Source organism: Salvia hispanica, chromosome 2, assembly GCF_029641045.1.
Source record: "Salvia hispanica isolate PSC_SH4W2 chromosome 2, Shi_PSC_v1, whole genome shotgun sequence".
Classification (NCBI taxonomy): domain Eukaryota; kingdom Viridiplantae; phylum Streptophyta; class Magnoliopsida; order Lamiales; family Lamiaceae; genus Salvia; species Salvia hispanica.
Window position 1 is genome coordinate 19,847,919 of NC_142693.1, and position 12,780 is coordinate 19,860,698.

Below are 12,780 nucleotides of genomic sequence, written 5' to 3' on the forward strand. Positions count from 1 at the left end.
TCAACCCACGACAACTCCTGATACAACTGCAAATTAAAATCACAAACATTAACGTTTGATATATATAAAAACACACATAAAAAGATAAAATAAATTGAAGATAAATTATTACTCCTGCGATACAAGTACAATCAACTACAATCGAGAGGTGCATTATTTGGAGTTGGTCGCGGTTGCAAGATGACATTCCAGTAAGGAGCTCATCAAGCACTTCTAGAGGAAACCTTTCAATATGGAGTTCCGTAAGCTTCAGAGTATTACTAACTTGCACGGAACACTTATTGTTGAAGCTATACAACTTCAAAGAAACGAGGCTAATAGCATCACGAATCACAATGGAGACAACACTCGAGTAAGATAAGTCAAAATGCTTCAGTTTAGAGTGGCCAACAATTAAGACATTTTCCAATCCGATTGGAAAATCAAATTTCAAGGATTCCAGAGCAAAAGCACAAAGTCTTGATCAGTAACTATAGGGCCAACTAGATACAATTCTTTAAGGCATTCAAATCCATTATTCGTGTTTGGAAGTCTAAGAAATAGGCCCCCGTAACCAATATAGGGTTGAGCATGTAAATGAATTATTTTAGCTTTCTTAGATAGGGCAAACTCAAACCACCTCCCAAAATTACAACCTTTGGACATGCTCAATCTGAACTCTTTTATACAAGAGCCTCTGTGTGTATTCAAGACATGGTCAACCATTTTTGAGTAAGTTGAAACCGTGTCATCCCACAATTTATATCTAGGGAAACTGAGATGAGTGAGGTATGTATGAAGATGCCGCCATCGTGTTGAAAGTATGCACGTAGAAGTAGCTTCTTGGAGGGTGAGTCGACCGATTATAGATATCAGAATATCACTATGCAAGTTGCTAATTCTATCTTCATTCACCATCTACAATTCACAAATTATAAATCTTCATCAATTAATTGATCAAAAGATCATGCATAAGCAATGTAATCTACATACAAAATTGAAATATCTTATACTAATAATACTTACTTCCATAGCTTTAGTTTTTCCAATAAATAAAGGGATAATCAGCGATACGGCGGAGCAACGGCGGAGCCGGCGGCGCTGCGAGAGAGATAGGTTTCAATTCCTATCTATATTTTGGGTCAATTTATAGCGAATTTAGCTCAACTTTAGAAATTGTTTGGATTTAAATCTTGATATTGGACTGCGTCTTTATTTCCTAGTGTTGGACTTGTTTACTACTCCAACGTTACAACTTTAGTTTTAATTGAGATCCAACTTAATTAATTCCCTATTTAAGTAAAATTTCAACTAATTATTTTTTTAAAACCTAAAGGTGTGACTAAAACAAACATAACTTGACATTTATACGTGTTTATCTCACATGCATTGAGTTCAAAAGTAAGTTGTATGAAGGTGGGATTTAACTTATTAGTATATCCCATTTAAATAAATGTAGAATGATATTAAAAATCTAGGTATTTCCCATGCAAAAGTTATCAATGTGGATCTAAGTCTTTTTCCTATTTATTTGTATATAAGGGAGAGAGATATGCAATGTTATGCTTGGTGTGTAGTTTGGTTATCCAATGTATAAAGTGACTGTTAATTTATAGGTCAAGTGGACCAAGCTCAGCAATCAGTTCCAAAGAACAACCAAATAGTCCCAAAAAACAGTCCAAAGATCAATTGTCAGGCCATTCGCAACGCTGTCTCTTATCCATCTCTTAACCGTCTCATCTCTTAACTATTCATGGGCCCCACTGTACTTTTCAGCTCATCTCTTAACTAAGAGACAACACTTGCATCCCCCCATCTCTTAACCATCTCTTATCCATCTCTTAACTATTCATTCAATTTCATTTTTTAATTTTTATTTCCAACAAATTCAATTAATAAAAACACACTTAATTAAATAAAATAAAATCACAATTTAAAGGCCTAAAAAATTATAAAATACATAATTATAAAATACATAATTATAAAATACATAATTAAAAAATAATATAATAAAATAAAATAAAAATTACAATTTAAAGGCCTAAAAAAGTTAAAAATGCATGATTAAAAAATACATAATTAAAAATACATAAATTAATATTAAAATTTACAAAAAAAAAATTTCGAATTTTCAATTTTTTTTTTAAAATAAATAAATTTATGACGTCATAATTCCGACGCCCACTCGCGGGCCGGCGAGTGGGAGTCACGCCATCGCTTAGCGCGCGCCACGTGGCCGCAACGCTGTCTCGATGCCGTCTCGTCTCGTCGATACGAGACCGAGACCGCAACGAGGCAGCGTTGCGGATGCTCTCAAGATCTAAGTTCACAATGCGCGATGCGCGGCTCTCAGCCTTGGTGAGGCGGCGGCGGCGCGCACATGTGGGGTCTACCGTCCATCTTAGTCCACGATAATTATTACACGTAATAATCATCTTATTAAATACCGTTTTAACAAGGTTATCATCCCCAACATGGGATAGTTAACTCAATTAATTAATCATTAGGCTTTCCTCACAGCTTTTTTTAGCTTTATTGTGACCATCATTAATCCATTATTTCTCACTTAACGAGAATCGGATTTGAGAAAAAGAATATACTAATGTCATCTATCCGAACATAGATTGTCGCTATTAATCACATTTATTATTTCTTTTTTCTTTGTTTTATCTCCTCGTATTTCTCTTTGAAAACATGTGTGTTTGTGGTGAGGATTGTTCTTCGCAAAGATAAGTCTTAATCACTAACCTCACTTACTAATCAACGAAACAAGTCAAATCACATGTTTCTCTAAAAACGTCAAAATATAATAGCAACTCTTATTCCAAAGCGCGATTATAACCGATTGAAACTGATTTACCTATTTTTACATAAACCGCGAAAATGTTCATCAAAAACCTCTTCATTTCATCCATTAAAAATCAAAATTATCTTCTCCTCCAAACCAAATTGAACAAAATCAATCGTCTCAATTAGCTCAGAATCTCGATTTTCATGTCGAATTGAAGGCAATCATGATGCTCGGTGGTTTCTCCGCGTCCGAATCTGCCGCGGAATTTCTCTTATTGAGCCGGAATTCGCTTCCCCCTTGTGGATTTCCGATTTTGCGGAGGCATTTTTCTGTTTCCGCGCCGAGGAGGGAGAAGCAGAGAATAGCTGCGGCGAGAAGCGCTTTGAATGACGGCGTTGTTTTTGATAAGGAGTTTGAATTCACGCCGTCGTTCAGTGAGTACTTGAAGGCGATGGAGTTTCTGAAGAATGAGAAGTACCAAACCCTAAAAAGTAGCGACGGTGGAGATGCTAGTAGTAGTAATAGACCGAGGGGAAGGAAGGTTGTGAAGAAAATTGAGGAGAAGAGCGGTGATGAGATGAGTGCAGCTGAAGAGAATTCGAGAAAGGGGAAGAGAGGGGCGTCGTATAGAGGAGTTCCGAGAGAGGGCGATTTTCGCGATTCGGAGATGGCTGGGAGGAGGCAGGGTAGAGATAGAGATTTGGGGATTCGGAATAGAAAGACCACGGATGGCGGTGAGAGTGAGTCCTTAAGTGTGGAACGAGATGCGTTTAAGCCGTTGGAAAACAGTGAGGGTGTTGTTGGAGGGCCAAGGGTGACAAGGGTAGACATGGAGGAGAGAATACAGAAGCTTGCTAAATGGTGAGTAGTGAGTTTGATCAACTGTGTCTGTTGCTTTGGTCGAGCTAGACGAAAATGTAGTGGCATTGCATAATGAGACTCTGTAGAGTGTCACTAGTCTGATAATTTTGTTGTGGTTATTGGTTTTCCTATTTAGAGTGGTGATTTGTTTGAATATCTTAGTTTATTCTAGATATGTAGTGAATGGCACCTTATGGATTAAGCATGTGTGTGATGTATGTTTAGGAAATTAGTGTCGCGTAGTTCATTTTGTGCTTGGCATGCTATGCTGGTTTTGTTTCCCTGTGACTTGCCTTACTGTAAGACATCATTTTGCAATCGGTGTGTGTTCTCTTGGATGTGCCAAATTGTGTAGTGTGCATCTGTTTATCCGCTCATAATAAAGTAGTTTACTTTTACAGTCTGAATGGTGCAGACATTGACATCCCTGAGTGGAAGTTCTCAGAAATTATGCGGAGTGCTCAGATTAGATTCTCAGATCATTCTATTTTGAGGGTAGTTCAGATATTGGGTAAGTTGGGAAACTGGAAGCGGGTGCTCCAACTCATTGAATGGCTCCAGTCCCGCGACCGCTTCAAATGTCACAGGCCAAGGTACGTCATCCATGATCACGATTTATTACACATTAAATCCCATTGTGAATCGTATTCATATAGATTTGACTAGTGTGAGGCTTTGATTAATGGTGTAATATTAATAGGAAATGCAACAGTGAAGAAGAAATTCGTTCTTAGTGTTTTCCTGGATCTGTTGCTGTTTTGATGCTTCTAATTTGTTCTTATATTCTAGATATATTTGTACTGCTGCACTGGATGCTCTTGGAAAAGCTAGGAGACCAGTAGAGGCTCTCAATCTCTTCTATCGGATGCAGGTATAAAAGTTGCACTATGCATGCTCGTATCAGTACCTAATAAGTACGGATCGTCATCTGATTTCTATCTGATCACTTCATGTAGGGACAAATGGCTACCTATCCGGATATAGCAGCATATCATTGTATTGCTGTCACGCTTGGACAAGCAGGGTATATGAAGGAACTATTTGATGTGATTGATACCATGAGGTCCCATCCCAAAAAGAAGTTCAAAACTGAATTGCTTGCAAAGTGGGATCCACGACTGGAACCGGATGTTATTGTCTATAATGCTGTAAGTGGCATCTAAGAACCATGCATCTTTATGTTCTCTCGACATTTTTTTTTTCTTTTATCTACACGATTTTTGTTTAATTTGTAGCAGGTGCTATATTGCTATATAGGTCCTTAATGCTTGTGTTCGGCGTCAGAAATGGGAAGGGGCTTTCTGGGTTCTGCAGCAACTAAGCGAACAGAACCAACAACCTTCAAGCACAACGTATGGACTAGTTATGGAGGTAAGCTGTTCGTGTTTCTGATATTACATGTCAGCAGAATTACCGTTGCCCTCGGATATAGTTCTTTTTTAACATTACACATTCTAAATAACCGTGTAAAAAAGAAATGTGACGTTTCAAATGGGACAGAGAGAGTATAATCTAATAAATATGCATTGGAGTAGGTCATGTTGGTATGCAGCAAGTATAACTTGGTTTATGATTTCTTCAAGAAGGTGCAGAAATCGTACATACCAAATGCTTTAATATATAAAGGTAACTTTTTGAAATATCCTTACAGCCTACTGCATCATCGGTCTCAGCTCGTAAACCGTTTTCTTGTTGTCTGTAGTTCTCATAAATGCTCTTTGGAAGGAAGGCAAAGTCGATGAGGCCATAATGGCGGTTGATGAAATGGAGAGAAGAGGGATAGTTGGTACTGCCGGTCTATATTATGACCTTGCTCGCTGCCTTTGTAGTGCAGGGCGATGCAGTGAAGCACTAAAACAAGTACGTACTTTTCATACATGTCGTAAACTTTGGTTTACAACTATGTTTCTTAGTTTCGTTTCATTTCCATTTCCTATTTTGCAGATTGATAAGATCTGCAGAGTTGCAAATAAACCACTTGTGATAACTTACACTGGTTTGATGCAAGCATGTGTGGATTCTGGCGACGTTGAAAACGCGGCATATATCTTCGATCATATGCAGAAGTTTTGTTCGCCAAATCTCGTCACTTGTAATATAATGCTCAAAGCTTTTCTTGATCATGGGAAGTTCGAAGATGCCAAACAGTTGTTTCTAACTCTGTTGGATAACGGAAATAATATTCGTCGCGAAGAAGATTACAGAGTTAGGGTTATTCCCGATATCTACACGTTCAACACAATGCTAGACGCATGTGCCGCAGAGAAAAGATGGGAAGATCTTGAGTTTGCCTATGCGCAGATGCTGAGATACGGTCACCACTTCAATGCAAAACGCCATCTTCAGCTAATATTGGAAGCACAGCGTGCTGGAAAGGTATTCATCACATCAGTGTTTCATTTAGTGCATCTGTGAGTCGGGCTCGTAGCCTTGCAGTGGCACGTTCTCATGTATATGAACTGCTTAAACTTTCATTACTTATTCGATCATGAGACGTGTCACTAAGACTCGAAGCTGTTTGCTCTTTCAGGAATCGATTCTGGAGATGACGTGGAAGCGCCTGGTGGAGACCAAACGGCCTCCTCCTCCTCTGCTCGTCACGGAAATGTTCTGCACGAGAGTGTCGCAGGGAGACTATTCCGCTGCGCTCTCGTATGTGGTTAACTTCGCCTTCGTCGAATCACATGTTTTCTCCAGAAAGTCCTGGTTGAAAGTCTTGACCGAGAACGCCCACCGGTTCCCGGACCGCGCTCTCGACGAGCTCGTACACGGCGGGAACATCCTTCTTCGCCGTTGCGAAAACGCTGCTCTTGAACATCTGTTAGATTCTTGCAAAGATTATTCAAGGAAGCAAGCATTATTAGATGTGAGGGAAATAGTAAGAACTGGGTTTCAAAATAATGCTGCTTTAGTATGCTAAAATCTGAAATATTATATTATTTGTTAATGTTATTATGTCGAATTTCTTTAATACTATCTAGATCGAACCACTTAAAATCGGCATATATAAAGTGGCATGTAATTATTTTTGTGTATTTAGTTGCATACCAATTTTATAATAAAGTATCGAACTATTAATTATTCTGATTTTATAAATAATCAAGATTTTAGCAGTGCTGACATGACTTGGTGACTTATTTGCGTGCAATATCAAACGCCAACATAAACAACATTTTTCGGTTTCTTGTTCCTCATTTTTTATTTTATCTCTTCTACCTCTTTATTTCTTAATATAAATTATAAATTATAAACCAATAAGTTTGAATTATTTCATTCAGTATAATACGATGTTGTTTCGAAGCTTACGATTTGACGTCGCCTATCTATGTACTTTGGTGATAATTTTTTATTTTGATAATGTAATAAATAAATGTGTTAGGTAACTTAGGTTAGGAGAATGTCCTATTCTTATAAGAAACAATTACAGTGACAATTGCCAATTTATTTACTATATTTGTAGTATAAACTATCGTGTTGGTTTAGCTGACATAATTGAACTTTGCTTGTCATTGTGACTGCAATTTTATTTAATTTATCTATTGTTTTCTATATTAAAAGTTTTCCTTTTTCCTACTGTCTTCTGAATATATATTACACCTTCACATGTTGCAAGCTTGTTTATTTTCAAACATATTTAATAGATAAGTATTTCTTAAAATACGTCAATATCTTCGAAAGCAGGAATAACTCACGATATATATGGAGTCAAACATTAAATTTTAAATTAATTTTTTTTTTTTTGAAGTTTGTATAATTTTGTTTTTCATGGATATATAGGTGAGATGTGGGTCAACAAATTTGAAAAACAAAAGTATATGAAAATAGAGAAAATGTTATTTCTTGACAGTAAGACATTTCGTCCTATCTATATGACTTGTTGCGTTGATATTTGATATTTTTAATATTTTCTTAATTGGCTTCAAAATGTTACACCTAATATTTGGCATATTCTAAGTAGGTGAATAGCATATTTAACGTGAATTATGTCACTCAAATTAATGAAACGAACAATTAAATCCGCGTAGAGACTGCAATAATTAAAAGAAGTAATAACAATATATAATAATATAGTAAAAGATTATCATGGCTGTAATTTAATAAAATTAATTAGTTGTACTGTACCTTGTTTTTTCTATATAAATTCATTATTTTTATTAAAACCATTCAAGAAACTTTTATGTTTCTAAACGATTTCTTTTAAATATTATTAGTAGATATTATTTCGTTTTCAAATAAGTTGTTTGATGATCAAAATCTGTATATTGATTAAGAAAGTGAATGATTATACATTTTTCTCATCCATTATTAATTATAGCGTGAATATTTTGAAAAATAAAGAGTTATCATGATAGTAAATGACACTTATCTATAGCAAAATGAATATTCATTATTACGAACACATTTTTATTGGGATTGAGATAATTCACATCAGTGAGTGAGTAGTTTTCCCAATTTATTTGAATTGAAGTCTAGTCTTTGTAGTAATTAATTTATTATTATTGGGGTGTTACGAAATTGCTTTGTTAATTAATATATGATCATCTCATAACTTGATATGCATATTACTAGTATTTATAATAAAAAGATAACACCATTTAATTAAAGGCTCGTTGGCGAATAAAGGCCCTTAATTCACACTAATATGGCTACAACTTTATTATTCCAAATTATGGCTATTATAAATTTGAGTAAAGATAAATTAACAAAAATAGTATATACAAAATGCCCTCAATGCTTTTACAACTTTTAGTACTAATATTATTTGTGTAGTTGAAATAGAAGATGACTATGTTCATCATCTTTATTTGATTTTAATCTATCCAATTGACGCTTAATCAATGTTATACTCATTTCGATTACTTCTGGTTTGGCTTTACATGCTTTTCCTTTTTGATAATATCATTGTGAATGTGAACAAAGGATTCTTGTTAATTTTTGGTTTTAGGATTCTTTTTTTAATTTTTTTTATTGGATGGAATATATATTGACAATATTCTTTGATTTGGTTTATAGAGGATAATGTATTACTGGAGTTTGGGACTGCAGATTATTTTTTTATATTGTGAAGGGTTTAGGTGGTTTTTTATTCTTTTTTGTGTGTAATGTCGTTTCTTGGTAATTAATATTAATCTCGTCCTGGAATTATTTTGAAATAGGAGAGGTTGGTGATGGTAGAAAACTAAGGAAAAATCTAGATATTTTCTTAAATAATATTATAATTTAGAGAATTCTCCTAAAATGTCTAGATATTTTAATACCTACTAATATCTAGAGAATTATGGATAATATATCTAAATATTTGTATAATATCTAGATATTTCCATTACAAAACCAAGTTTATTATTAATATTCTAACCGATTGAAGGGTTGCGTGGATCTGTAGTTTTTGGCTAAAGTTAGCCCTTCTTGTCATAGTGCTATGGTATTTCTAACCATATAGTGTTTTTGTTTGAATAAGAAGGAAATTGGTGTTCAAATATCATATGAACCATGTTACCATATAGTGTTGTTGTTTGAATAGGAAGGAAATTGTTGTTTGCAAATATCCTTTAAACAATGTTGCCCAGTTTTCTCATGCCAGTTTGTAGATATGGATAGTGTAGAGTTTCTTAAAATGGAACTCAGTAAACATCAAGGCGGTGAGTCCTCTATGACAGCGATGAGAGTCAATCCCGTGGCTAGAAGACCATATCGATTGGCTTGGATCCGGCCAACCCTAATGGTATCACGTTGCAAGCAGAGGCCGACCTCCATGGTGTCATGGGGTTCTTTGGAACCCCACCAATTTGTGTTATCACTATATATAATAAAAATATGCAACGATATATAATATAATTAGCTAGCTCAGTTGGCCAGCGCAGCGACTTGCAATCAGGAGATCTGGGTTCGACTCTCATTATATGTGCCTCTCGCAACTCCGCAATGTGTCAGGTTGTTTCTGGACGCCGACACTAAAAATATGCAATAATCGTTAATTATAATTTGGACCCCCACTATAAAAATCATGCGTCCGCTTGCAAGTGTACGTTCTAAGGCGGCCTTAGGATTGGCTAGGCCAAAAGTGCACGTTGAAGCCATTCAGTTATCGGTTGAGCACTGTGCAAATCTGGATTCTGCCCGACAGTAGATAATGGAGCGACTTGTGCCAATGACTGACTTATGTCTGACTACTGACTTCTTTGAATACGCAGACTCCGTTTGGCGTGTCAACGATATTACCTGGGTGAGAAGTTCAACCTTACTCTTACTCTCCACTAGTTCAAAGATTAAACACCTTATTATTCATATTTGACTCTTCAAAAATTTAGTTTACACATGACTCTCACTTAGGGTTATGAATGGCATTGGTCTAAACCAAGCAGGTTGTTACTTTTGTCGGATCGATGGTACCAATGGCGGACACACGTTTTTTCTTATGAATTCATGATTTTTATAGTAAAGCTCATTCAAGAAAGTTTTATTGATATTCAGTCGAGCAAAAATTCATCACTACCTAATTTTTCCAAAACATAAAACACAACTACGGAGGGAGTACCATTTATTGAATTTTATTTTGATAAAGTGGTAAGTTATTGAATGTGTGTTTATTTGGTATATTAAATTTATTGATATTTAAAAATTTAATTTTATAAAATTAAATCTAATATTGAAATAAAGAAACAAAGTGAATGATGACAAAAGGGAAGAAGAATGATAACTTTAAAATAATATTAGATTTAGTACCTAACAAATAATATCAGATTTAAAAAGTTCAAAGTGTAAAAAAACCAAATTGCCCAGCATCCCATTTTTAAAATCCAGGAACTATGGGCACACGGTGGTCCATAAGTAAAATTATGACAAAAATCAAATAAAATCTCAGCCCTTGGATCCTTAGATGGGATGATTGTGATAATAATATCTGAGCTACATTATTACACTTAAAACGTTATATTATTATCCGAGCTACATTATTAGACTAAAACGGGTTACATTATTAGCCAAGCTACAATATTAGACTACACAATCTACATTATTAAATGACACGTGACATTAATCTAACGGTTACATCACAAGATCCAACGGATGAGATTCACTTGAATTTTTGACAGAATTTCACTTATTGATATGAATACATCCTTAGGTTTGTGTTAAAATGACAACCCCTCTTAAAGTGACACCGTGACACCACTTATGCAGCAATATTATAAACGCTAGACATCAATCTATAGATTGTTGTATAGCGTGTTGGATATTGTTGGCCAAGAAAAATTGTTGTATAGTGTACAAAATATTGTTGGCCGTCTTTTTCAGAAATTTCTTCTTTTTTTGCCACGTGGCAGCTTATTATTCGTCCACCTGTACAAATGATTGGGTAGGAATGGTGGTACGATGTTATTTTAAAAGGTGGTGGTACTCTAACACTCTCCTACATCCTTATATATATATATATATATATAGGGTCTTGTTAGGTTGAGATTTATCAACCTAATTGAGAATTGAGATGCAATCTCAGCCACTCATTCAGAATATTTGTGAAATGTCAACAGCATGTAGTTTATGTCAACAGAGGGGCATAATTGTAATTTTATTAATTTTTTTATTTATTTATTTTTAATTTTTTTTAAAAAAAATTATTTTTTTTTATTTTTTTAAAATTTTTTTTTGTTTTTTTTATTATTTTTAAATTTTTAAATTTTTTTTTTCAACTACATATACAATTCATGTCAACTACACATCAAATGTCAACAACTTTATTCAATAAATACCATTTGACATGAATTGTACATGTAGTTGACATTATATTGTGTAGTTAACATGAATTGTATATATAGTTGACATGGATTGTACACATAGTTGACATTATATGTGTGTAGTTGACATGAATTGTGTGTGTGGTTGACATGGGTTGTACACGTAGTTGACATTATATGTGTGTAGTTGACATGAATTGTATATGTAGTTGAAAAATAAAAATTAAAAAATTAAAAAATTAAAAAAATTAAAAATTAAAAAAAAATTAAAAAAATTAAAAAAATAATAAAAAATAATTTAAATTTTTTTAAAAAAATATTAATAAAAAATTAAAATTAAAAATTAAAAAAATTATTTATTGAATAAAATTTACCATGATATTACTATTCTGCCCTTTCATAATCAATTAATCTAAAGATATTTTCCATGTGGAAAAATCTGGACCACTCATTTAATAAAAATGAGTGGCTGATATTGCATCTCATATATATATATATATATATATATATATATATATATATATATATATATATATATATATATATATATATTTTGTTTTTTTTTTTAACCACATATGTACCAAACCCTTTTAATTATACACAATCGGTAACATATTACTCCTATGATTCTAATTGTTTTTATGTAGCATGATTCATGAAGACCCTACAGCATCAAGGTCTAATTATTGTGTCATAGTATCATATTAACTGAATGGTCAACGTTTCTAAATATTTTTTTTTCTTTTAAATATTAGCAGATATTATTTCGCTTTCAAATAAGTTATTCAATTATCAAAATCTGTAAGAAAGTGCATGATTATACATTTATCTCATCCATTATTAATTATAGTGTGAATATTTTGAAAAACAATTAAAGAGTTTATCATGATAGTGAATGACACTTATTCTGTAGCATAATGAATATTCATTATTATTAACACATTTGATTTGGATTAAGACAATGTGTGAGTAGTTTTACCAATTTATTTGAATTGAAGTCTAGTCTTTGTAGTAATTTATTATTATTGGGGTGTTACGGAATTGCTTTGTTAATTAATATATGATCATCTCATAACTTGATATGCATATTAGTATTTATAATAAAAAGATAATACCATATAAATTAGTAGCAAATAATGTTAATTAAAGGCTCGTTGACAAATAAAGGCCCTTAATTCACACTAATATGGCTACAGCTTTATTATAGTACCAAATTATGGTTATTATAAATTTATCGTCATTCAAATCGAAAATCACATTATTCTACATAACATGATAAAAAAAACTTCATAAATTATGCCACTACAACATAGGAAAATAATATTCGCAATAATAGTACGAGGTAATCAAACTCAATAAATAAATTAAAAAATTTTAATACTCCTATACCGTCGGTTACTCTTGGTGTGCATTATT

General features: G+C 33.5%; 1 protein-coding gene and 1 pseudogene across 2 annotated transcripts; one reads left to right on the forward strand and one right to left on the reverse strand.

The window, feature by feature from the left end:
* Positions 1–897, reverse strand: LOC148931764 (uncharacterized; annotated as a pseudogene).
* Positions 898–2,863: 1,966 nt separating this feature from the next.
* Positions 2,864–6,602, forward strand: LOC125194247 (pentatricopeptide repeat-containing protein At1g30610, chloroplastic-like). Of its 2 annotated transcripts, XM_048093193.2 has the most exons (9): positions 2,866–3,631; positions 4,033–4,224; positions 4,421–4,502; positions 4,588–4,779; positions 4,889–5,002; positions 5,167–5,257; positions 5,334–5,491; positions 5,576–6,007; positions 6,162–6,602. In XM_048093193.2, the coding sequence occupies exons 1-9, from the start codon at positions 2,994–2,996 to the stop codon at positions 6,549–6,551; spliced, it is 2,289 nt and encodes a 762-aa protein (XP_047949150.1). In that variant the 5' UTR covers positions 2,866–2,993; the 3' UTR covers positions 6,552–6,602. The 2 variants fall into 2 exon arrangements, with proteins under 2 accessions (XP_047948701.1, XP_047949150.1); XM_048092744.2 differs by having other exon boundaries at positions 2,864–3,631; positions 5,334–6,007.
* The last annotated feature ends 6,178 nt before the right edge of the window (positions 6,603–12,780 follow it).

What these genes read in the sequence shown, in the direction of transcription:
- LOC125194247 (XM_048092744.2), top strand. Translation starts at nt 2,994, where the DNA reads ATGATGCTCGGTGGTTTCTCCGCGTCCGAATCTGCCGCGGAATTTCTC. An exon ending in ATGTTATTGTCTATAATGCT is followed by an intron (nt 4,780 to 4,888) that starts GTAAGTGGCATC and finishes ATTGCTATATAG; the next exon opens with GTCCTTAATGCTTGTGTTCG. An exon ending in CGTATGGACTAGTTATGGAG is followed by an intron (nt 5,003 to 5,166) that starts GTAAGCTGTTCG and finishes GCATTGGAGTAG; the next exon opens with GTCATGTTGGTATGCAGCAA.